This window comes from Hylobates moloch, unplaced genomic scaffold, assembly GCF_009828535.3.
Source record: "Hylobates moloch isolate HMO894 unplaced genomic scaffold, HMol_V3 SCAFFOLD_3, whole genome shotgun sequence".
NCBI lineage: Eukaryota > Metazoa > Chordata > Mammalia > Primates > Hylobatidae > Hylobates > Hylobates moloch.
In genome coordinates, this window is record NW_026652278.1 from 56,103,800 (window position 1) to 56,130,935 (window position 27,136).

Sequence of the window (27,136 nt, forward strand, 5' to 3'; positions counted from 1 at the left end):
AAGGATCCTTGCAAGGACACTCTCACTGCTTGCTGGGATCTGTAGGCTCTAAACGCATTTCTGCCCTGTGACCCTGAGGAACTTGACTAAATTACTGGATACTCACCCCTAGTTTTAACTCCCCAGCCAAGTATTATGATGCTGACTACGATACTCCCAAATTCTCCAATCCTACAGTGCCTGAGGGCATGTTTCCTTAGACCAGGATGAAGGAGGAGTCTCAAAGTGCCAACCCGGGCTATAGGCCCTGCTGTGAGCAATGAGGTTTAGAATAGCAATACTGTGTACAGGAAGAGGCTTAGGGCTGGGAGTGGGGATGGTAAACACTGAATGGAGCCTGGGTAACACTCTTTCTCCAGCCTCAGTATCTTTGTCTCTAATCTGCCCTTCCCTGAACTCCCAGTATGTTCTGTTCCAAACTTGCTCTCATTGATTACCTAGGATCTCCAACTGTGCTCACTTTGATGCCTTCTGAAAGATGACAGTGGCTTTACATGAGCTCAAAGGTGCCTTCTATCCTCCTAATTTTGCATTTGCTGCCAAGACACTTGAGGGCAGGGAATAGGTTCTCTATGTTATTATCTCTCCTAGTGATCTATCTTCTAAACTGGGATTATCAAAGAAACACCTACATCCAACTGGCCTCTTGCCTCCCTAGAGAACAAAGATGCAGCCTCAGAGCCCACGGGTGCCAGACTCAGGGCTCATCTACTCGCTACCTGTAAGTGCAGATTACAATGCTGGTGAACTTTGGACAACTCCAGAATCCCATCACAGGTTAAACTTTAGTCAACTAGCCAAGAGAAAGTGAGATGCACCTTTCATTAAAAGGACCCCGGAACCTAACACCCAGGCTCTGTGCACATAGTGATAAGAGGGATTTGCGGGTGGGAGAGACAGTTTGCAGGTACCGACTCAAGTAGAGAGCAGGAGGGTTTGTCAGTAATGAAGAGAATTAGGGCAGAGAGCAGACAGAAATTCCTAAGAGTACGTGGCCAAATAAACTGACCTTGGACTCAGTAGCCCCACATGAACTCTATGTGGCCTGGGGCAAGTCACTTACGTTCTCCAGACCTCAGGATCCTTATACCTAAGTGTGGGGTGCAAAGGAAAGAGTGAATGAGTACTGAAGCAAGTTCAAATCCCTGCTCTGGTACTAGTTGCATAAAATTGGTAAGTAATTTAGTTTCTCTGGGTCTGTTTTGTCAGTTGTTAGACAAAAGAGAAGCTAGATAGCAGAGCACTGGAGAGTGGATCTAATATTCAGACAGAAGTCTGGGCCGCTTACTAACTTTGTAACCTTGTGTAAATGATGTATCCTTCTAGAGCCTCCCTCTCCCCCCTCAAAGCAGGGTTAGCACGAGGGTCTTGTAAGGACAGTGTCAGGGTCATAGTAAGTGGAAAAGAAAAAGATGGTTGGGCTCTGGAAGTCACCTAGTTATCTCTTCCTGCTTTCAGGTTCTAGCTGGAGGAGAAAAGATACAAGCAGCCAAAACATGATCACTGTTTCAGCGATACTAGTGGTGTCAGGTGCCCTGGAATCCTGAATTTCAAGACTGTCTGGTGAAGGTGAATTGGAGATCTGGGCCTGGGGCCCTGGGCCAAGTGACAGCCTCCTGCTGCCTCTCAAACCCAGGCCTTAGCCCCTGCCTTCAGGGTATTGGGGCACAGTGGGATCCCAGCATCCCTACCTGGCTGGCTTCAGGGAGGGCCGGGGCTTTCTCACACATCTGGTACATAGAGAAGGTCCTGTGAGAGAATGGCAGCCTGTGGGTTACCTCTTGAAGTCCCAACCCAGAGAGTCCTGGCCGTTTCTGCACTTCTTCAAGGCAAGGGAGAGAGAAACTGAGCAACCTGGTCCAGTGAGTATCCTGCTGACACCAATCAGGTTGGCCGCTGCTCCACAGGGAGGAGTAAGTGTAAATCAGGGGTGTTCGATTTTTGGCTTCCCTGAGCCACACTGGAAGAAGAATTGTCTTGGGCCACACATAAAATATACTAACACTAACGATAGCTGATGAGCTTTAAAAAATTGCAAAAAAAAAAAAAATCTCATAGTGTTTTAAGAAAGTTTATGAATTCGTGTTGGCTGCATTCAAAGCCGTCCTGGGCCTCATGTAGCCCATGGGTCGCGGGTTGGACAAGCTTAGTGTATATGGAGGGGCTCTGGAATTGCAGTTTTAGTAATTCACAATTGTGGAGGGAGTGTTGTTATGGACTGCATGTTTGTGGCTCCCTCTACCCCCGAATCACCTCCAATGGGAATGGTACCTGGAGATGGAGTCTTTGGGAAGTAATTAGGTCATGAGGGTAGAGTCTTCATGATGGGATTAGTCCCCTTATAAGAAGAGACAGGAGAGCTTGCTTCCTCTTTCTCTCTCCTGGCCGAGGATACCAGGAGAAGATGGCTTTCTACAAGCGAGGAAGACAGCCCTCACCAGAACCTTACCACACTGGCTCCCTGATCTCGGGCTATCAACTGCCAAATCTCTGAGAAATAAATGTTTGTTGTCTGAGCCACCCAGTCTGTGGTAATTTGTTATAGCAGCTTGAGCCAACTAAGACAGGTGTGAAAACTCTTGTCTGCTGAAGCATGGACAGGTGGCTGAGGGTTCCCTCCTAAAATGACTGTGCCTGTGGTGATGAAAATATCAGTTATACTATGGTGAAGAGATTGGGCTCAAAATATTTCCAAGTCAGACAATTGGATGGCTCTAGGAATTCTATTGGATGAGTATCCTAACACCTGTCTTAGGCATAAACTGTCCTGTTCTCATTCACCTTGAATGATCTGAATATCAGTTCCTGTTGAGATCTGTAAAAGCAAAGGGCAGAACATCTGAAGCTTTATAGTGCCAGATGCCCAAGAATATATATGATTTTGGTAGTAAGAAACAGGATGCCTGTTTTTGGAAAGGTTACCCTGGGAAAGGGGGACTTTTTTTTACTTCAATACTCCCTTCTTCTGGCCCCCATCACTGCTTTGAGGCTTCCTAATTGGTGTCCCTGCTGGCCCTGTCTTCCCATCCTGCATCCTCTGCATACTCATCCAGCCTCCTTAGAATTAGGGAAAAGGAGCCACCAGACTGTGGCTGGGACTGTAGTCAGGCCAGAGGACTGGTTCAAAGGCAGAACAATGAGATTACCCAGAAATCACTGAGAGACAATTTTCAGAGAAGGAGACATGTAGGAGACCAAGTTGCTGCTTCTTTGCTTTGATGGTGAAATAGACAAACAAGCAGTGATGTGTGTAATTGTAGAACTTCAAGTCTGAATTCTTTTCAACTGTAAGCTGAGATGGCTGCTTCTAGTTGTACACCAACCCTTTGGGCCCCCAAGAAGATGGTTATATGAGTGGACAGAAACTCAAAGAGATCCTTGTGGTGGGATATCCAAGGAGGAGAAAGCTACTACTCAAAGCTTTATGGCCCTGGTATAGGGGCGTGGACTAACCCAGGAACCCTCCCACGCTTCTGGTGGGGATGGGAGAGGAGCACAGGGGAAGGGGGAGATTGAGGGCTTATTTTACATATTCATTTATATACTCATCCCTCACTTCAGCCTCCAATACCATTTTACAGGTAAAGAAACAGAGGTTCAAGAGATCATCACCTGCCCCAGCACTTACACTGCTATTAAGTGGCCTGGGCCAGGATTTGACCCCAAACCTGACTCTAAGAGCTTCTACACCAACTGCACTGTTTCCTATTATTATTCAATGAGAAGGGAAGACACTTCAAACCTCATTAGTCATTAATACTTGTTCTAGTTACTATTGCTGGATGTCTTCGTCCATTTTGTGTTGCTATAAAAGAATACCTGAGGCTGGGTAATTTATAAAGAAGTTTATTTGGCTCGTGGTTCTGCACACTGCACAAGAAGTATAGCAAGCACAGCACCAGCAGCTGTATCTGGTGAGGTCCTCAGACTGCTCCCACTCATAGCAGAAAGCAAAGGGGAGCCAATGTGTGCAGAAATCACATGGCAGGAGAGGGAGCAAGAGAGAGGTGGGGGAGGAGTCAGGCTCTTTTTAACAAGCAGTTCTTGCAGGAACTAATAGTGAGAACTCACTGGTACCCTTCTACCCCCAGGGAGGGCATTATCCTGTTCATTCTATTCACGGGGGATCATCACCCCCATGATCCAAATACCTCCTGTTGGGTCTGCACCTCCAACACTGGGATCAAATTTTAATATGAAGTTTGAAGAGACAATTATCCAAACTATAGCACTGGATAACACAACATCTCAAAATTTAGTGGCATAGAACAACCATTTTATTATTCTCATGGATTCTGTTAGTCAGAAATTTGAAGAAGACGTAGCAGTACCAGCTTGTTTCTACTCCATTAATGTTTGCAGGTGCCCATACTCATATATTTGGTGACTGATGCTGGCTTCTGGCTGAGACCTCAGTGAGACTATTGACTAGAAGAACACTTACACTGGATCTTTCTGTGTGGTCTCTCTGCCTGGGCTCATTTGGGATTTCCTAGAGAATGGCAGCTAGACTCTGAGAGTGTGTCCCTGGAGAAGAAAGTGGAAGCACATGGCATAGTTTTGATCTAGCCTTGGGAGTCATGTGGTGTCACTTTTACCATATTCTATTGCTTGAGGTAGTAAAAAAAGATCCATCCAAGGTCAAAAGGAAGGGCCACTGACTCCATAACTCAATGGGAGGAGTGTCAAGGTCCCCTAGTAAGAAGAACATGTGCAACGGGAGATATTGTTGCCACCACCTGCCAAAACACCTTAGAGTGAAAGAGTCTGATGGTTTTCTTTTTCTTTCTTTTTTTTTTTTTGAGATGGAGTCTCACTCTGTCTCCCAGGCTGGAGTGCAGTGGCGTGATTTCAGCTCACTGCAACCTCCATCTCCCGGGTTCACGCCATTCTCCTGCCTCAGCCTCCCGAGTAGCTGGGACTACAGGTGCCCACCACCACATCCAGCTAATTTTTGGTATTTTTAGTAGAGTCAGGGTTTCACCACGTTAGCCAGGATTGTCTCCATCTCCCGACCTCGTGATCTGCCCTCCTCAGCCTCCCAAAGTGCTGGGATTACAGGTGTGAGCCACCACACCTGGCCGTCTGATGGTTTTCTAGAGCTTGCTTTTTAATGGAGAAAGGATGAAAAGGAGATGGAAAGGCAATGAAGGATACTCTATGTCCTAAGGGAGAAAGAGTCCCTGGGGTGGTGTCAGGGCTCAGAGCAAGAAAGAACTCTGCCACTTATTATTTGACGTCTTCTTTCACATGAAATGTGACTGCCAGAACTACTGACTGGTCTTTCTTCCCTGGTTCTTGCATTGACCTATGCCTACTTAACCAAAAGAAACTTTGCCTTCCTCACCCAAGGTTTTGGTCATTGAGATGGTCACCTCTCCAGGTGGAGCACCCTGCATCCTAACCAACCCAGCTGTTTCTCTATAATATCTCCCAGGTGAGAAACAACCACTTTAAAGGCCATGCTCTCTTATCCTCCTATAAACTCTCCAGAGAGGGACTTAACTTCTTGAGATAGTGGTCTTTGGTTCAGTAAAAGTTCAAAAAATGAGTATTTCTGGCCAGGCGCAGTGGCTTATGCCCGTAATCCCAGCACTTTGGGAGGCTGAGGTGGGCTGATTACCTGAGGTCAGGAGTTCGAGACAAGCCTGGCCAACATGGTGAAACCCTGTCTCTACTAAAAATACAAAAATTAGCCAGGCGTGGTAGCACATGCCTGTAATCCCAGCTACTCAAGAAGCTGAGGCAGGAGAATTGCTTGAGCCTGGGAGATGGAGGTTGCAGTGAGCCAAGATCGTGCCACTGCACTCCAGCCTGGCCAACAGAGTGGGACTCTGTCTCAAAAAAAAAAAAAATATTTCCTTATAATCAACAACAGCAGCAGCAGCAACAATATTATATTCAGTAAAGGAACCAGGGACCCTAAAGCCAATAAAAAATTCAGATGGGATGGTGCCAGGATGTCCATACATTTAAAACACACTGTGCAATTCTATTGCCCATTGATTGAGAACAACTGTCTGATATGATTTGTCCTGACTACCTTCTTAAATATGTCTGCCATTCTTTTTCTTGCTCATATTTGTCTCCAGGCCACAGGTCTTCTTGAGCAGCCTCTAATATACTAAGTCGGGTCTTGTCCTCTGGTCTTTGCACATACTTAGCCTCCAGATGCCATTTTCCTAGTTGTTTGCTGGACTCACTTCTTCACTTAATTTATGTGGCGAGACTTGTGCAGGTGTTCTAGTCAACAGCCCTGCTGAAGGCTCAGCCAAGAGCCTTCAAGTCTTAGCTGAGGCTACAAACATTGTGGAGCACAGACCAACTATTGCCATTGTGTCTTCTCCAAATTCTCTTAATTCAGGTCCCTATTCAAATAATACCTCCTTGGAGAGAATATCTCTGACTACCTTCGTTTAAAATGATATTCTTAATCATCTTCTATCCTCTTATTTTTTTCCCTTTCTAGCACTTACCTGATAAAAATACATATTTGTTTGTTAGTTTTCACTGCACACCTCCCACAAAGGAATGCAAACTCCATAATGATAGCGACATTGGTGCCTAGAAAAGTGCCCAACACAAATTAGGCAGGTATCGGTGCAATAAATATTTGTGAAGGAATAAACACTTGACAATTATGCCACTAGTTCATTTTCCCAGAGCCACATCAGATGCTATTGTACAATCTCAACCCTCTTTGCCCTTAAACTTTGCCTTGGATTGTGCCTCAGAATCCCTCATAACACAATCATGCATTACTGATCTGGGTCATTAGATGAGATGAAACCAATTTTCCATACCTAGTCTATAGCATTAATTTTGGTATGTTCATTTATTGTTGTATTGTTATTTGGGTGTGTACAATCAGATACTAGTCGCTCTCTGAGGCCAAAGACTGAGTCTCATACTATTTTTGGCATATAGGAGTTCAAAAAGTCCTAGATGAATTGAAATTGTTTGTGATAATTTTCACATCAAGCCTTTGGCAAGGCAGGAGGAAGGCTGAATCAAGATATGATCACCAGGCTTCCCAAGATAAGAGGTAGATAATTGGCACCACACAGGTGGAAGAAATTTCCAGAACTGACAGAACCGAAGTTAGCTCCCTGCAAAATAGGGTGAAGATGAGAAAGTCAGTTGGGAAGGCAGAGATTTTAGGATATAGGACATTCTATTTGAACCTCAGTAAGATTTAGAAATCGTTTTCAGTTTATCCTACCACAAAACATCTAGAACTTCATTTGCATCATCTGTTTGTATATGCTGTGATATTGGTCAAATGGAATTTCTCCAGGGCCAGGCCTAGGTGCTTGGGGTGAGGCAGAAGGTGGGAAGGGGAAAGTGACAGCTGTAATGTATTCTCCAGACTTGAAGATCAATGAGCCTGTGTTATTAGGTGGTTTGTTTTAGGAGAAATGAGATCTGAAATTATCTTTAACCTGGCAGGCTTTCACTTCCTGGGTAGATTTCAATGGAATCTACCTCTTAATCTTTTCGTGACTGTCATCTGAAGGCCTTGCTCATGCTGAGTGTTTTTAATACAGGACAGAGGTCCTAATTGGTTGTGATTGCAATCATTTCTCCTTTGGAACATGCCTAGTCGAGAAGAACAGCCCTGTTGAAACTGAGAGAGAAATGCCATTTTTGGAAAGGGCTAGTTTCAACAAAGATTACTATTACACATAGAAACATCATTCACCCATATTACCAATGTATCCATCGCTCACCCAAACTGTGAAGGAACGTAAAAAGATACCCACTAAAATGAGTTCAAATGTTGACTCTCCCGCCCCTCCCCCAGCAAATTGCAAGATCTAATGGTCAATAAAACCATTTTATTCCCAACATAATTACATGAATAAGACCAGAAAGATGATCCAAGGAAAGATGTTGCCTTTTCTTGCTGCAGCTGACAGGGTTGCTTAGAATTTGGGCAGTTGGAGCTGGAGAAAAGCTTTGTTAGTTTATTAAAACTAGGAGTCAGGTCTGGTTCTACATGGGCTCTAAGCAATGACTTCCTTCCTTCCTTCCTTCCTTCCTTCCTTCCTTCCTTCCTTCCTTCCTTCCTTCGTTCCATCCTTCTTTCTTTCCCTTCCTCCTTCCTTCCTCTCTTTCTTCTCTCTCTCTTTCTCTCTTTTCTTTTCTTTTCTTTCTTCTTTCTTTCTTTCTTTCTTTTTTCTTTCTTTCTTCTGTCTTTCTTTTTTTCTTTCTTCTCTTTCTTTTCTTTTCTTTCTTTTTTTCTTTTTTTTTGAGATGGAGTCCCACCTTTTCACCCAGGCTGGACTGCAGTGGCATGATCTTGGCTAACTGTAACCTTCACCACCTGGGTACAAGCGATTCTCCCACCTCAGCCTCTCTAGTAGCTGAGATTACAGGTGTCTGCTACTATGCCCGGCAAATTTTTGTATTTTTAGTAGAGATAGGGTTTCACCATTTTGGCCAGGCTGGCCTTGAACTTCTGACCTCGGGTGATCCACCTACCTCTACCTCCCAAAGTGCTGGGATTACAGGTGTGAGCTACCGTGCTCAGCCTTTTAGAAAGAAAGGACTCTCTCTCTCGCCCTTTCTTTCTCTTTCTTTTTTTCTTTCTTTCTTTCCTCGTTCTCCTTCCTTCCTCTTTCTTTCTTTCTTCTCTTTCTTTTTTCTTTCTTTCCTATTTATCTCTCTCCTTCCCTTTCCTTCCTTCTCTTTTTCCTTTCTCCCTTTCTCTTTCTTTCTTTCTTTCTTTCTTTCCTCTTTCTCCTTCCTTCCTCCTTCTTTCTTTTCTTTTCTTTCTTTCCTTCTTTCTTTCCTATTCCTCTCTCCTTCCCTTTCCTTCCTTCCTTCTTTTTTCGTTTCTCTCTTCCTTTCTTTCTTTCTCTTTCTTTTCCTTTCTTTTCTCTCTCTTTCATTCTTTTTCTCTCTCCTTCCTTCCTTCCTTCCTTCCTTCCTTCCTTCCTTCCTTCCTCCCTTCCTTCCTTCCTTCCTCTCTCTCTCCCTCTCCTCTTTCTTTTCTTCTTTTGTCATATGGTGGGTGAAATAAAAATCAGGCAGAAAAACCCATGGAAATCAGGCTGTTGGTATTTAAATACAAGTTTTAAAATTCTACCTCCCATTTTTAGTTTTTGATTCATTTCTTCTGGACTGATTCTATGCATGTGTAGGGTGATGATGGGGGTGGTGGAGAACTAGAATTGCCATCCTGGCCGTTTTTAGAAAGAAATTGCTGTAGATCTATAAAATGCTGTGTGGCAGAAATTCATTTAGGTTCAAGTAAATCATGACATTTGTTCTGCCCAATTTAGAGGAAATTTAATGAGACCCTTTCAAATAAGCCTTATATACATTATTTGGGGGGAGTACAAATGATTATGTTTTAGGTTCTATAACTTTGAGACATTAATTACAATGAATTTATTTTTTGATCTTTAAATTGATTCGTTTTTTTTGTTTTTACACAGCGGCAACAGAGGATGCAATTTTTTTCATCCATATTTCTTTTTTGTCTGCTGATAGCGCACAAAACTTCCATCAGTGTGTCCCATCAAATAGTCTAGGTTCTCAGATTTTCAAAATAGTGGTTAGTGCACAGATCAATCTGAGCTCCTCCGTGGGGTCCTCACATCCCCTCCTTTTTTTCTGAGATGAAGTCTCGCCCTGTTGCCCAGGCTAGAGTGCAGTGACAGAATCTCGGCTCACTGCAACCTCTGCCTCCTGGGTTCAGGTGATTCTCCTGTCTCAGCCTCCCGAGTAGCTGGGACTACAGGTGCCTGCCACCATACCTGGCCAATTTTTGTATTTTTGGTAGAGATGGAGTTTCACCATGTTGGCCAGGCTGGTCTTGAACTCCTGACCTCAGGTGATCTGCCCACCTCAGCCTCCCAAAGTGCTGGAACCACAGGCTGGTCCCTTGCATCCTTTTTAACTTGTCTGGGTGCCCCTCCCCAGCTTCTGTGTTCTTTGGTTTGCTTTTAAGAGTCCACATTGGAGACTCCCATTGCAGGACTCCTCATATGCTGCTGCAACTATTTTCCCTGCCTCCGGCCTGAAATGCCCAGAGTTTCCATTATCCCCTCCCCTTCCACTGCCTGAGCACTTAGCCTTCGACCACCAGTGCAGGAATATATAAGCCCCCTCTATAGCATAGTCTATACTGCAGATCACCCCTTGAGACCAGACTGAGTGGGGCTTCCTGGCTTGGCTTCTCACCCTTTCCAGTCGCCCTCTTCCTTCCTGGTCTCATAGAAGGGCATTTCTTAAGTGAACCACTTGCTTGGGAATCTTCACCTCAGGCTCTGTTTCTGGGGAACTCACTCTCCTCACCATAAGGTGCGGTTGTGGGAACTAAATGAGACAAATGCAAACAAGGCACTTATCACAATGCATGGCCATAACATAGACTCCAAATGTTATTATTATTATGATGAGTCTCACATCAGTTTTTTGGACTCTGGTAGACTGGTGCCAAGACTTACAGCATTGATCCATCCTGTTGGCCATGGAAATATTTGAATAAAACAGGAACATTTGAATAAAACTGAAAGAGCATATAAAAGTGCATCTTAACATGCCTGAGACCTTGCACTGGGGTAACTATGCAAATATAAGCAAAAAAAGAGCAAAAGCAACCAGCAGAACAGGATTTGCTGAGGAGAAAGTTCACATTAATTTTTCTTTCTTTTTTTTTTTTTAGATTGTTAAGCTCATTTCTCTAAGAGTTAAAAATTTCAGATGACTACTTATTTTATTCTATCTATTTTTATTTATTTATTTTTGAGACAGAGTCTCACTCTGTTGCCCAGGCTGGAGTACTGTATTGTGATCTTGGCTCACTGCAACCTCCGCCTCCCCGATTCAAGTGATTCTCCTGCCTTAGCCTCCTGAGTAGCTAGGATTACAGGTGCCTGCCACCATGACCAGCTAATTTTTGTACTTTTGGTAGAGATGGGGTTTCGCCATGTTGGCCAAGCTGGTCTTGAACTCCTGGCCTCAAGTGATCTGCCTGCCTTGGCTTCCCAAAGTGCTGGGATTACAGGCTTCAGCCACTGTGCCCGGCTTGACTACTTATTTTAAAAGAAATCTCAGGTATATAAAGAGAAGTGATATCTTGGCGACAGTGGCAAAGGGGTCCAAACCTGGTAATGAGAGAGGGGCTGAGAGAGAAAACATAGTGATTTCAGCACTCTCCATCTAATTAATGGCGTGCTCTGTGGGGGGACAGGAAACTAGGAGATAGGGATGTTTTATCTCCAACAAATAATTTATCCAGGACTTCCAACACAGTTTCAACAATCTCCAAAATTTGTACTGGAAGCTTACTTTTTCTTTAGATTTCATATGTGAAATAAAATTGGAAGATATCCTTCAACACATGTGCACAATCTCACTAGGGAATTTTTCCTCCTGCTTTATTAAGGTATAATTGACAAATTAAATTATACATATTTATAGTGCATAACGTGATGCTTTGCTATCTGAATACATTGTGACATGATTAAATCAAGCTAGGGAAGTTTTTTAAATGCAGAAAAACAGGCATCTTAGTATTCAAGGAGCTCTTTAGAAGTCATCTTGGCCTTTTGCCTTTCCTGAGGGTCAGATGATACAAAAGGCCAAGGCCAGATGGGATGGAATAGCTCATTGTAATAGGTAACAACTTTCACAACCAGGGAAGCCTCTTGAAGCCTCTCAGGTGGCAGGAAGCTAAACCTAGTTTCTCTTCTTGCTGGTCAGAGGAACCAGTCTCTGGGCTGGCCCATAGCCTTTCAGATTCTTTGCATATTGTCTTAGTGCTAAGGTAGGGAAAGATTTTTGTCACTGAGTTCAGTGTTCTCTTCCCACACATGCCTATCACCTTGGGAGGCTTTGATTCGGTACATCTGGAGTGGGACCTGGAATTCATTTTTATTTTTTTCTGAGACATAGTCTTGCTCTGTCACCCAGGCTGGAGTGCAATGGTGTTATCTCGGCTTACTGCAACCTCTGCCTCCCTGGCCCAAGCAATTTTCCTGCCTCAGCCTCCTGAGTAGCTGGGATTACAGGTGTGCACCACCACACCTGGCTAATTTTTGTATTTTTAGTAGAGACAGGGTTTCACCATGTTGGCCAGGCTGGTCTCAAACTCCTGACCTCAAGTGATATGAATGCCTTGGTCTCCCAAAGTGCTGGGATTGTGGGAGTGAGCCACCCTGCCCAGCCTGGAATTCATTTTTAGATCTGGCCCCCAAGGCATGTACAAGAAGGCTCACTGTAGCGCCAAGGAATGTGAATTGGCTAGAGGTTCTATCACCAGTGGAATGGAGGAACCACATGGGGTGGATGCAGCCTATGGGAGGCTAGGCAGCCCCGGAGAGCCATGGACTAGATGCACACATTGTAAAATGGCTGGATTTCCAGAACAGTGTGGAGTCAGAAAAGTAGATAGATGGAAATTTGCTATGTAACACCGTTTGTGTAACAATTATGCATGTGAAACAACACTGTATATAAAGAAACCCACATGTTTAAAGACATACATTGAACAGAAGATGGGAGTGGTATTTTGGAAGAAAGAGAAAATATAAAAAGAGAGGGCCTTGCGTTGACTGAGGATGACAATGTGACAAGCACCGAGAAGCATGGCTAACTAGACTTTTTGCATCTAACCTTCAAGAAAAGTAAGAAAAAAATGATTGGGAGCAATGAAAATGAATTGCTCCCGAGTGAATCAGTGGTTCAGCCAAGCTCAGCCCTGAAGTGGGCTGACTTTACTTAATAGAAAACAGGGAGGCCCTAGTGAGGGGAAATGTTCTCTTAGAAAGAGTCACCCTTTCTTCTTTTCTCCCACCACCCACCTTTCCCTCCAGCCCATTATTATTAATAATAATAATTATTTACCTTACCATAGCTCTTATTTTCTAATTGTTAAACCACTGTCATGAAGCACTAAGCAGCAAGGTCAGCATTTGGTTGAGGAGACTGGCAGGAAGAGACCACACTGCTCTCTTCTGCAACATGCATGATTGTCTTCTCTCTTGGATTTTTGGTCTTGGTTTTGGCCTTGAAAACCAAGGTCAAAAATGCTGAGCACACAGATTCCATTTCATTTGTGTTTCGCTTCCATTCACTAAGTACTTATTATATTCAAGGTACTTGGCATATGGGTGCCTTACCTAAATCATCTAACTTGTACTGAAAACTCAGTGATATCTGTTCCCATTTTCTAGATGACTAAAGCTTAGAGAAGTTGTGTATCTTTTCACATGACAGTTGAACTTAACCTTCCAGGGGAGTATCACCCCAATTGGGACTACCATGAATCATCAAATCAAAGGATATATTTATTTTTTATCATATTGGGAGGGAATTTTAAGAATAGTCAAACTTTGGTTGGCTTCCAAGTGGAAAGAAATGAATCAAGTTCTGTCCTCATTGATTGCCTGTAATATCTAACCATTCTTGTACTTGGGATTGAGAACATATTCAAAGAACTTAAATACTCCTTCGAAGCATGGGGCCACATTTAGGTAGCACCTATTTCATCTATGTTCTGTTGGAAATCCATGTCGCTGTGGAAACTGAATGACAGGAGAGGCAAGTCGCTTCACGTCTGCTACTGTTGTTGATAATTCTTTCATGTCTGTGGATATGCAACTGCATGATCGCTTGGTTTCCACCCAAGAGTTATCTGTTCATAAATTACTTTCATATTTCATAGACTACAGTCTATAAATATCTAACTGATAAGCACCTGTATATTAGCCCAGTAAAAAACTATGCATCTAAACGGCTCAAGTAAAAATGTCCAATTTAGAAACACTGTCAGCACAAGGGAGAATTTTCTAATGCAGCCAAGGGATATAGCATTACTTCTACAGAAGTGTACCTTTTAAAGGAGGTCACTAGTATTGCCACACCAGTGTCTTCACTTCTAAGTCTAAACGTTTCATGATGCATATATCACCTGCTTCCTAATTGGAAATTCAAGAATGCTGTCTTCATTATACAATAAAGTCGAGGGAAATGCAGTAATCTCGTGACTTAATTTAGCACTTTGAAATAAATAATATATCTGTGGCTTACAGTGTTTAATTCAATTCTGTGTCTATCCTCAGTGGCCCTTTCTCTCCCTCCCTTCCTTCTGTTTTTATTTCTTTCTTTTTAAATTGCCCTTTTCTTCATTATGCTGTTTCTGGTTACACACACATAGACATACAACACAAATGCATTCTCTCTGGCTAACTTTTACCTCTATGACTTTTATGCAATAGTCACATTCTTCTAGAAAAGAGAAGTTATTGCTATTTGCCCTCTAACGTCCAACTAGGCGATCTCTATCTGTCATCTATCTATCTATGTATCTATCTATCTATCTATCTATCTATCATCTATCTATATCTCTGTGCCAATTAAAAAAAAATCCAATTCATGAAAAGGGCTGGCAAATCTTCAGCTTGCAGACAAGCATTCATTCACAAGTGCTGAAGTCATAAAACTGTTTCCAAACTCAAGATTCACTTTGGTTTTTTTCCTCCGACTAGTAGTATTTCTTCTGCCTAGCCAATGTCATAGTGATGAAAAACTGAATTTTGACAACTAATATACCATACATTGGAAGCAAGCATGAAAAAATCTCTTAGAAACATTGGACTTTTGCTTCTGAGTGTCCATAATGAAAATATTTGAGTTCCAGCTAGACCAGTAGGGTCTGTGGTTCTCAAAATGCCAGTATAGGAAACTTTGCTGAAGTTGTATAAAAGAAAAAGAATGCCAACATAAGGGTGCTGACATCCCTGATGATTTGCCAGACATTACTCCCAGAAACTTAGACCAAGACTTTCTACAGGTAAGAAGAAACTGGTATACTTTATGTAAAAGGTGCCATGATTGGGACCACCCACCTTTAAAAGGTGGAAATGTGTTGGAAATCTCATTGTTTTCTTTTCACAGCTATTTCTTACAGTGGTCAGCACCTTCCCATAGAGTTATGGGTAGCCTGTCACTCAGAAAATTCCCTCAATGACATTTCACTGGAGACTTTCTTCCCTCTGAGCTTGGGTAAACACTGTATTACCTAGAAGTCCAGAAATTGTCCAGACATTTGCACAAAGGCTTTCTCAGACCTGCTTTGCAGGAAACTTTTCATGAACTCAGCAACTCAGACCTATCACTTAACTGCTGGCAGAAATTATCCAAACCCAGATTATACTAAGTAAGTCCTTTAGGATAGTTCTAGTTTCTCCCCCCACCCGCTACCTGGCCCCAGGCAGCACTATGTCTAGTGACATACTGTATTAGCCAAGAGCAAAGGACTAGGCACTTCATTTACATTATGACACTGGAATCTCTGCTGACAATACCAAATACAAAAATGACAAGTCATTCAAGCTGCTTTGTTACTGGAGCATGCACAAGCCTCCATGACCCGGCACCTTAATGTTTTGATAGTTTAAAAAAAGCTGTTAAATCACACACGCAATGTCTGTCCTTAAAACAAAACTGGAGGCATTTTATAGCTAAACAATTTTATTGGCTTTTTGTGAAATAAAAAACACACAACAAACCACCATGGTTAAAGGCCATAATCAGCATCAACCAAATGAACCAGCCACTTGGTTACAGTAGCTGATAACAACACTAGTGGATATTATTGCTTATACCCCAAGTTCATTTATACGTCCGTTACATTTTGGCAAGATTACAATCAAATGGGAGCTTTGGTTGTAAAATTTCAACTATGACTACTCATTGAAAACTCAACTTCTACCATTTTATGATGGGATACATGTCAATTCTTCTGCATCTTGACGTTTATCCTCTCCTGTCTCCTTTCTCCTTCCGTTAATAAGATTTACAAGCCTATTGAAAAAAATGACGGTGGATGCATTTGTAACTATCCCTACTCTACTGCCTCTTCTTTTGTCATGACAAGGTGATGCATTTCTGGGCCTCTCCCAAGATCTTCTATCTGGTGTGTTTCCACTGCCAGTAATAAATGCCCATCTGTAATCTAGATAGATTTTCAAATGCATATGGCTGTCAACATTGGGGTTTGGACTCAACTGTCTCATTTCCATCTTCTGAAAAGCTAGAAGAAAAAATAAAAATAAAAACAAAATCAACAGTCCTTGGCATTGGTAACTTGACCTCCCAACAGAATGAGCCCCATCCCCTGCCACATTAACATCCCATGGCAGGCGTGGAGCTGTGGCCTTGAAATGCTCTCTGTGTGTGTATGTGTGTGCTGTAACATTTTAATTTACAGAGAAGCAATGACTGACTGCCTCACGAAAGCTCCCCTGCTCTCACACTTTCTAGTTTAACACTGAAAACTCAGAATGAGAAAGAGTCAGAACTAACTCACAATAGCACCATTTCCTAGACTCTTGGAATTAGATTCCTTTCCGTGTAGGAGAACGCAGGCGCCCAGCCTCCAGCTTTGTGCTTTCACAGGCTCCCAATGCATTTCAGCAGAAGTGGGTGGTCTGCCTTAGCCTACTTCTGCAGCAACATGAATTTTCCCTGGAAAGAGTTAAAAATATGGGTCTTACAAAGTGAAGTTGGCCACAGGTGAGAAGCCTGAGGAAGCCTGTTTCTGGTGGTGAGATGTGACAAACCTGTAGATGGCAGGAGGGAGTCCAGGGACCTTTCCCCTTGCCCATCTCAATTCAAGTCAGTGAAGAATCTGCATGCAGAAGCATGGCAAGTTCAAGGAATACTGAGAGACGTAAACCCTAATACAGCAATCCGAACACCAGCGCACTAATGGTATCTTATGTATTCAGGTCCACCAGTGAGTTTGCCCTGGATAATGCTGGGATTTAATAAGCCCTTCTAGTGATTGTAAAGATTGTCCTCTTGAAACTAGACATTGGAAACAACAGAATATTTGATATCACTATATTTTACATGGCACATATAACCATATAATTACCAGCACTTAACACGGCAAATATTGTAAATACACATTCTTGGAGTTGACTTTGTAATTATACTGATGTTATTCAACAGAACAAAGATTAAACACTCTCCAATTTGCACTTTGGGAGATTTCAGTCCCCTCCTTCCTTTCACAATGAAAGGATAACCCTCTAATTATGTAATAATGCTCGGTGGTCATGTGGGCAAAGAGAATCACAGGGTGACTTCATAGTCAATTGTGGCCTGTAAAATAAAGTAATACACAGTATTTTCATTTCAACAAAATACAACAGACCATATAAAAATATTTTCCAATTTGGAATCAGAAACATGAAAGCTGGATTTTTTTCTTTGTATAAAAAGAAACAAAATAACAGACTAATGTTTATTAAGCCTCCTAACAAAAAAAATATACATATCAGTTTAAGGAATGCAGTGAGAGTCAGCTTCCCTTTTTGTCCAGGCTCATTGATGGTGAGCTTGTGCTTTGATCCTAACAAAGATAAATGCACAAAAGTGGAGGAAGGTCAGTGCCTGAAACCTGAACTATGTCGTATCTCTAACAAGACGAATTTTACAGTAGTGCTTTGAAAAATGGTGGATCAGATTACTGATTGGTTTTTGTTTTTTGTTTTTTTTCTCTTCCTCTTCAGGCCACTGCTGGAGATGAATTCCAGAAGCACCACTTTCGTCTTGAGCGATGCTTATTTAGTGCAATATCTTCCTTCTCTCGTTCCCTTTTCACACGCTGGTAGTGATCTTCTTCCTTCAGGTACCACACAGGGGGCCAGCGGTGCCGCTCGAAGTATTCCTGATTGTCTGGTGAAGGAAAGATGCAGACCATAAGACCTGCGGTTCATTGATGCCTTTTACATGCTAGGCCTTGAGCTTAAAGCTTCTCAAATATCCTCTCAAAAACATGATGTGGCAGAGACTGTGATTAGGGCCATTTGCGAAAGGTGACACTAACGTTCTGAGAGGAAGAATCTCTTACCTGTAGTCATGCAGCTGGGCACAGAGAACCTGAACCCAGGACCATCTGATTTCAGAGTCTAAGCCTGCTCCTAAGCTTGTCTCCCTAAACAAGGGGGAGCCCACCACCTCTGCACTCTCTGCAACAGGGCACCCTGGACTCCAGCCCACCCAACTCCCCTCATCATCAAGTTCTCCAAAGAGAATTCCCAGCCTTCAATTCCTTATGTCATCTCACATTAATATGTGACCACCAGCCAGTCTCAAGGAATTATCCATGAGCTGCCTGCTGACCATGTTCCTTTCCAGGGACATAGAAGATATAAGCTTCCATGAGAGGTGAGGAGAGCTGGATGAATGGGGGCCTCACACAGTCTCACCTGCAGATTTTGATTTGATTTCCTTGCGGAACTTGGAGCATACACTGTTGTAGTTGGTGCAGATGTGGTGCAAACACCAGGCGGCCAACTGGTGGGCATTGTGAAACTGCAGAAAAGTGAGCAAAAGGAGGGTAAGACTATTTTCTAAAGAGGGGCTACAAAGAAATTGGGGAAGCCATTTTAAGGATGAAAAGAAATGAAGGGCTTATATAACTAATTCGGTAAACCTCTTGTTTTGACCTCAATGTTTTGACTTTGGCCATGGCTCCAATGCCAGCCAATGTAGTGCTGGGCACACCCCTCCTTTCCCTGCTGTCATAGGTGCACCAAAAATAATTGCTGTATCAAATCACGAGCTTAAAGTATGCCTCGCCCTCCCACCCTCCCCTGCCACCTGGCCCTCTAGTACTAAACAACCGTGGCCTCTGGAAGGCACCAGCCCACAGCAGAAAGCAGCGATGTCATCTCTGTTTAAGGAAGCCTCGGCAATGGAATACTTCGTGTCGCATGTCACAGCTCAGCTTGCTGGGGCCAAGATCCGAAAGAGGAGACTGCAGAATGTGTGACTGTCCTATACCTGTCCTTTGGTTACATAAGAAGAGCAGGCGGTATGGGCAGGGTGGAGAGATCCAGATACTCCACCCTTCCATTCTAAGCAATGCTCAGGAAGGTGGCAGCTGAGGTAGCTATGATTAAAAAAGACTAGATCCTCAAAAATCAACTGTCAACTCCCCCATTCCCTCCCCAGACCTGGTGGGCCTGCTGCGATCCCTCACTCTTTCTGTCTGTGCCCTTCTCTGACATCCCTTCTGTTGTCTGTCGCTCTTGATGTTTCTTTGGTCAGGTGGAACCCTAGAACCTACAGCATGCTTCCTCTGTGGCCCCATATCTCCTCTGTGAGGCCAATAGAAAAGCCAGAGACCTCAGAAACCCACTCAAGAGACTCACTGAAAATCACAACCCAAACATCAGAGACAGTTTTAGCTGGTGCTTCCAACTTCTATTGCTGTTAGATTTCTCTCTGAAAACAAGACTGGGGCAGTGTTCTGCCGGGTGGGTTTGTTCCAGCTTGAGAGAGCCAATTATGTGCATTTCTTCCCTACTTTGAGTTTAGTGACTTCATATGTTATAGTCAGCCATGATGGGAGTATTTATATCATAGAAATTGGCAAATGCAACAGATTGGGGTCCCACTTGCCCCCAAGCTGACTGTTAAACACTTACCAGCACATCACTAGGTTAGGGTCCAATGAATGAGCATGGGAGAATCCATCCTGAGCTCTTCCTGCCAAGGCTTGTCAGGGCTTAGCAATAATCATATTATTTCCTTGTAGGGGGTGTGTGTGGGGGTAAGGTGGGAACACAGTGCAACAAACAGACACAACTGCAAATCATTCCCTCAAGTGAATGGTCCCGATATGAAATTCTGGATCATTAAATTTTTCTCTAGGAAGAATACTTGCTGGAGAGAGTACAGGTTATAAACCATCCCCTGGAACTGTTTCAAAAGACTCCAAATTCCAAGTGTGAACAACCAGTTTTGATGGGGGCTTGCTGATTCGACTGCATTAGATGTCTATTCTCAGTTTCACTGTAATCCCTAATTGGATTTTAATAATTTGTGTTTGTGTCTGTTTCCCTTACTTGCCTATGATTGCCCTGGGGCAGAGGATCTACCATTTATATGTACATGGCCTTTGCCAAGGGTGGTGCCTGGTATTTGGGGAGAAAAATAACAAATACTTGTTGAATGCTAAGTCAAAATGAATAGGTCGCCATAAAGTTCAATTCTGCCTTTTCCCACTTTTGCACCAGAGCCATCTCCTTTGGCCACAGTAGGAAGGGCCTGAGCAGCACCTGCTAGATGCCACCTCCTCTCCCTGAAACCACCTCCTTTCCTTTGATTTAGAAATATTGATTTAAATGGACTGACCTAAGACTTAGTAAGCCATTGTCTTAACAGAGAGACAGAAAGAGGCAGCACAGGAAGCCAAACCCAAAAGGCCGAAGAAAGGACTGAGGAATTTATTCTTAGTTCCCTCAGAGTGTAAATTCATTGTTAATCAGCCTATGCCAGGAACTAGATAATTCTGCAGATGTGCCTGGCATTCTAAGAGGGCTTACACTCTTCAATGCTCGCTCTTGAACATTCTCTCCCACTTCATTCTCAAAATAATCTGTAAGGTTGGTAGGATGCAAATTGTCATCCCATTTCCTGTGGATGAGGAAAGTGAGGCAGAGTTTAGCTTGTGCTTTGGGGAAGTTACTCCATGGTGAAGCTGAAGCTGAATCTTGGACCTTCTCTGGAAGAAGAGGGCAAGTCTGTATTGGGATTATGTTATTACAATCTCAATATTAGCAACTTCTGACTTTAGAAAACTCCAGGACAGCTGCAATGAGATGTTCATTAACAGGGGAGGCACTACGGGGCTTCATGGAATTCTAGAAACTGTCTCTTCTTGGCCAAATACATGTCCAAGAATTCAAAGAAGGAGGAGAGACAAAACCTCCCCCAAGTGATTCTCCTACATGTGAAGCTGGTGCCTTAGGGGACAATGGGACTGGCATGGGAGTGGCGACCGTGTTGTTTATTCAAATGAAGCCCAGCAGGCTGAATGGTACATAAAAGGTAAAACTCTCAGATCTTCTTAGTGTACACAGGGGGCCTCTGTGACTCAGTGGTGACATCTTTATTTAGACAGATGCAACAATGGAATGTTTTATCAGCGTTAAATGAACTGATTGAACACACTTAAAAGGTGAAAAGCAAACTGTTACAAACCTGAGCCAATTCCAAGTAAGAGAGCACTTCTCCGTCAATGCCCACGCCACTCATGGCGGCTTTGGTCAACTCCTGAACGGCATGCTGTTCTGGGGAAGAGAGAGGGGGCCAGAGAACATTAAACCACGCCCTGCAAGCCAGGTAGCTTGCCTGGAGGGTTGGTCTGGGACCACTTAAGAAGGGAGGAAATGTGAGACACAGCTCTGGGCAGGCATCTGAATTAAATCCAGAAGCTGCTCTGATGTGCGCTCTTTCACTACTTGGGGTTCTGGCGCCAGCCACTTCACCCACACCTCTGGGGACTCCAGTTCATGGCTCTGAAATAGCCAGAATCCTCCAGACCTGCAATGTTCTGTGCAGAATAATAACTCCTGGCCACACGAGACTATTTAAACTTAAATTACTTAAAATTAAATGAAACTACAAGTTCGGCTCCTCATTCACGCTAGCCACAGTAAGTGCTCAACAGTCACATGTGGCCACTGTTTGGACCATCCAGATATGAAATGTTTCCACCACTGCAGAAGGTTCTACTGGATGGAGTGGCTCTAAACAGTCTAGCACCTTCCTAGAGTCCTCTGGACTTCAGACACGTTCCTGTTTGACAGTTTCCCCACTCACATCACTGCAATCCTTAACACCCCGATGGTGAAAGGTTGAATGACAGAGGAATGAGTCTATTTGAGGAATTAAAAATGTGATTGCGTACATCTGTCTCAACAGCTACAGATGGATGACATATTGTTCAGCCTCTTGGATTCTAAAGACTGGGGAGACCTGCAGTTAGAAGTAACAAAAAAAAAAGTAGGAAGAGCCATGTCTGCTTGGGAGCTTGAATCCAAGGCTTTCAAGCTGAATTTACATTATGGCCTGAAGCTAGGCCATCTCTTGCCTTTGTAAGGGCTGTCACCTGCCTCTGAGACTGACATGTGAGGGTACAGCCTTGGCTCAGCATTTCTAGGTCTTTGACATTGATGTCATCTGTAGCATTGCATTTGTTCTTCTAATCCAGCACATTGTCCAGATCATGCTTACTTTCTGCTCCAGCTCTGCATGCTTATTGGTCAGGATGCCTATATCTGGTCAATATAGTATCGGGAATGGAATGATTTCTTTGGCACAAACCTCCTCAACTGGATTGAACTATTTGGAACTAAATTTCCCAGAGAAGTCATCTGGGCTTTGTCGTTTTAAGTAACTGCAATATTTCCTGACATTTATTTAACACTGGCTCACAAAGCATTGTCACTCTAGAAACCGATTTTTAAACACCATGTTCTAAACACTCTACATTAGACAGTACAAAGCAAATACTATAAAAGATTAAAGGAATCATCTTGGGAAGCTGTATATTCAATAATCATAACAGTAATAACAGCATTTAATAACTAAACTAAATGTTCATAGAAGTCTAGAGTTCACACAAAAAGCTTTATTTGGGTCAGTTAAAAAAAAAAAAAACTTTCATGGAGAAATCAATCCCATGTTTTCATTGCCAGACTTAATATTTAAGCAAAACTGGTGCTAGTCTGAGATTGATCACAAACCTTGTTGGGCAGATTTGGCTCCAAATTACATTTGACAGTTTCAAAAATAAATAAAAATTTATCCTCAGGAACAATTTATAAAACCTGTGGATAGTTAGATGGCTTGGAACTCATGTTTCTGAAAAGTAATTGCCCACTGAAGACTCCCAGAGTGAGTATTTTAAAAAACTAGTGCACTCATTTGGATCTATTAAGTATATTGGTTAAAAACAGTTTTTAAAAATAAATCTAATATTGATGCCTCAACTCACTCTTTCTATCTAACTGGGGAGGAAGTAGGACAAAGAGAGGACTTTGATCTCCAGGTGGTTGTGTGCAGTAGAAACCTGGAGGACAGAGAAATTAATCTTTTATTTTTTCTAAAGACATTGCCAGAAAGTCAAGTGCAGATAGGACTGGTTGGTTTGTTCGTACATTCATCTTCATTCATTCAATTGTTCAACAAATATTTATCGGAAGCTAATGTGCTCAGGCACTCAGAAGAAAGGCCAGTGAACGAGACAGGCAATGTTTATCTCTGCTTTGATGGTTAATAGGAATCAACTAAACATTGTGATAAACACCCAGCTTGCAACTTAACTCCTCTGGTGTAAAGTGAATGAGGCTGAAGATCTGAATTCCAGAGAAAAGCATTTAAGTGCATATATCCTATGCAGACCTGCTTCAGCTTCCCAACTGAACAAATCTAGAAATGATACATAAGATTTTGTGAAGTTAAGCCAAGTTTCCCTTTTTTCCCTTTCTCCCAAAATGAACTTGACAATGTCAGAACATTTTCTAAAATAGCTTTAAGAAAACCACTTACATAATGCTTACTATGTGCCAGACGCTGTTCTAAGGACTTTATATTTTAACTCATTTAATCTTCATAACAGCTCTGTGGCTGAATAATATTAGCCCCATTTTAAAGAGCGAGAAAGCTGAGACACAGAGCTAAGGTTACAGGACAAAGTCACCTGGTCAGTAAATGATGGAGTCAGGGTTTGATCTTAGGCAATCTGGCTCTGTCATCTGTTTTCCTAAACAGTGCATCTACTGCCTTCTCAAAGACTGTGTCTGTGTGCTTATTATGGAGATAATGTTGACAAAATAGTTTTATTCCAAACTCCGGGGTGCACAAATGACTCAGCATGCATAGAGCGTGTGCCTCAAGGGCAGGGGTCATGCATTACTCACCTTCATAGCTGTATCACCTAACAGGGCCCACCGCAGAGTGGGTGCTTAAGAAATATTTGTTGAATTGAATTGGGCTGTCTGATGCAATTTGATTAATTCATATCATTCTACACAAGACAGTTCTATTTTGGGTGATAAAAAATCAATTTTTATTCTCTGTAAGAATATTTTTATTTAAATGTGATTTTGATAAATATGACAGACACTGCATGGCCCTGAGTCATCAGCCTTACCTGCAAGTGCAACCAAGTGTGGCAGGCAAAATCTGTTTGCCAAGGCAATTAATTCCAGCGGGTCCAGGTCCAAGTTAGGAGACAACTGCTTGGTATAGAGATAATCCAATACTGCTTGCATTGATATCTTGTTTATGTTCGGGAGATACACCTGAAATGTTATACAAAAAGCTAAATTCTGCTGCAGAAAGCAGGGAGTAGGCACATTTTCAGGCTATGCTGCTTATAAATATCCTGTGTGACTTGATACTGGCGAGTGTTGGACACCTGCTTTGAGTCTGTGCATAGGAATCCTTCAGTATTTATGACTTTAAACATAATGGTTTGATTTGTAGATGACAAAAGAGTGGAGCTGCCTGACACAGCCTGATGTGGAATTTTTAAATGACTATTTGGACTTCTAAATCAGACAAATGGACTGGAAATATATGATGACATTAGTGGCCCTCATGCCAAGCACCTTATAATACTCTATTGTGGGGAAAGAAATCTCCTAGCAACATGACAGGTGTTGGGGGGAGCTGCAAACCACACTGTTGCTGACGTGATGGAGCCTAGCTCTCCAAGATGTCAAAAGAGAGGATGAGCAACCATCCAGCTGCCACAGTGACCAGCTTGATTTCAAAATTCTGTCAGTATATGCACAATATATTACAATGTACTACACAACATCTATATTTCATTATGTTTTCCTACAACCACATGGATTCAGAACTACTGGAACATTATCAGTTATCAGTAGATTCAGAGAATCCAAAGGACTCCTTGCTTGGGACTTCCAGGGGAGTATGACTGGGTATGGGTGAACTGTCCCCTGTAGGATTCCCACAGTCTCCTTCCTGAGTGTCTGTAGTTGTCCATATAAATGCATGCTGGAGTTCGCCAGAGAGCCAGGCACTGCCTGGGAGGTGGAGAGCTGTAGAGGTGGGCATGGATTAATGGAGATGTACACTGTGTAGCAGCTACTCTTTATTTTAGGTCTGTAACTCCATGAGACAGGCCCTGGAGTAGTTCAGAATGGTACCACTTGGATTTTTGGAATATTGACAATTATAAACATTAATCGTAATTGAAGGCATCCTATGCACCAGGCACTGCACTAAGCTTTCCACACACATTCTTTAATTTGATGCTTATATCTGCCCTAGAGAGAAGAGACTTACTTTTGCCATTTTACAGAAAAGGAAATGGAGGTTCCAGGAGGTTAATTTAAATCTTGTGTCCAAGGTCACAGAGCTAGAAAGTAGTGACTGGGATTTAAACCCAGGGAGTATGATGCGAAAGTGTATGTTCAGAATTGCTCTGCGGTGCTGGAAACGTTTAATGCCAAGGAAACAAAGGTTTGAGTTACAGAACAATAAAGCATCATATTTTATTAATGGTTTGTAAGAATTCTACTTCAAAAGGATGAACAATTATGAACTTCTTTTTCTTTCTTTTTTATTTTAGTTTTTTTGAGACAGGGTCTAACTCTGTTGCCCAGGCTGGACTGCAGTGGCTTGATGAGAGCTTGGGCTCAAGCAATCCTCCCACCTCCACCTCCCTAGTAGCTGGGACTATAGGCAGCGCCACCATGCCCGGCTAATTTATTTTATTAATTTTTTTTTTGGTAGAAATGGCGGGCTTGCTATGCTGCCTAGGCTGGTCTCAAACTCCTGGCCTCAAGTGATCCTCCTGCCTTGGCTTCCCAAAGTGCTGGGATTACAGGCATGAGCTGCTGTGACCAGCCAGTTATGAACTTCTTAATTCTGGTACTTAATAAACATCTATACAACATATAAAGATATGTATCTATATATTATATATGATTACATCTTTATAATATGGTTACATCTATATATTTATATGATTGCACCTCTCTCTCCATACACATGCACGTGCACACAAACACACACACACACTCAGGCACACACATGCACGGAACCAGCCCTCTCTATCTGTGGGTTCCACATCTGTGGATTCAACCAACTGTAGATCAAAAATATTTGAAAAATAAAGGCATGACTGCTTCTGTTCTGAACATGTATAGACTTTTTTCTTGTCATTATTCCCTAAACAATACAGTATAACAACTACTTACATAGCATTTGCATTGTATTAGGTACTAGAAACACTCTACGGATAAGTTAAAGTATACAGGAGGATGTGCACAGATCTATGCAAATACGATGCCATTTTATATGAGGAATTTGAGCATTCATGGATTTGGGTGTCTGAGTCGGGGGGGTGGTCCTGGAACCAGTCCCTCACAGACACTGAGGGATGACTGTGTGTGTGTGTGTGTGTGTGAGAGAGAGAGAGTGAGAGAGAGAGAGTGAGAGAGAGAGAGAGAGAGAGTGGATGTATGTACGCATGTATAATGGCTCCACATTCTACAAGGTGCTTATGGCTTATGCACTCTGGCAGTGTGGCTCCAGAGCTGTTTAAGCGATAGAAACTTTCTTTGTTATTCTCCTATGCAGCCACCAGACACCTCAGAGAGGGAATATCCTTTCAGATAGGTAGACCTGTCCCTTAACATATCATAGGGAAGGTTTAGAAAAATTCCTAGAAATAATAAGAAATTTATCCCCCACTTTCAGACATGATTGGTGAAAATGACAATTATGATTCCATAAATAAGTTACATAAGTCATTACCACAAACGATTTGACAAGCATGATCATTTCAGGTTTCCAGCACAACCTCGACAACAAATAGAACTCCATGAGTTGAAACTATTACTGGGATTATTTTAAAATAAAGTAGCTGTTGTGCATGCTAGATCATCTGCAATATACAGATGTTGGAATGTTATTCTTCCCTTCAACCAGCTGTATCTACATATGAATAATTAATTATTCAACTAAATCTAGCACCAGTTACACTGCGTGTATGCTCGCATACATATGTGTTTACATACATATGCATTTATCTTACGCAAATAATGGATTTATTTACAGATATGCATACAAATTTGTTTCTGTGTGTAGGAACATGTAACATTTCATTTCTCTGATGAAATAATGCTTGAATTAGTGATATGGTTTGGCTGTGTCCCCACTCAAATCTCATCTTGAATTATAGCTCCCATAATTCCCACGTGTTGTGGGAGAGACCTGATGGGAGATAATTAAATCATGGGGGCGGTTCCCCCCAGACTATTCTAGTGGTAGTGAATAAGTC

At 42.5% G+C, this 27,136-nt stretch overlaps 1 protein-coding gene across 12 annotated transcripts in view; it reads right to left on the reverse strand.

Moving 5' to 3' along the window:
* Window positions 1-17,196: 17,196 nt before the first annotated feature.
* The window catches only part of RHOBTB1 (Rho related BTB domain containing 1), a 114,804-nt gene continuing 104,864 nt past the window's right edge, over window positions 17,197-27,136 (reverse strand). For all 12 annotated transcript variants that reach the window (XM_032138029.2, XM_058436270.1, XM_032138023.2 and 9 more), the window contains 4 exons: window positions 23,972-24,122; window positions 21,016-21,104; window positions 18,234-18,339; window positions 17,197-17,700 (listed from right to left, as the gene is read on the reverse strand). In XM_032138029.2, the coding sequence (XP_031993920.1) occupies window positions 17,531-17,700; window positions 18,234-18,339; window positions 21,016-21,104; window positions 23,972-24,122 (516 nt within the window). In that variant the 3' untranslated portion in view covers window positions 17,197-17,530. The remainder of the gene's footprint in view (window positions 17,701-18,233; window positions 18,340-21,015; window positions 21,105-23,971; window positions 24,123-27,136) is intronic.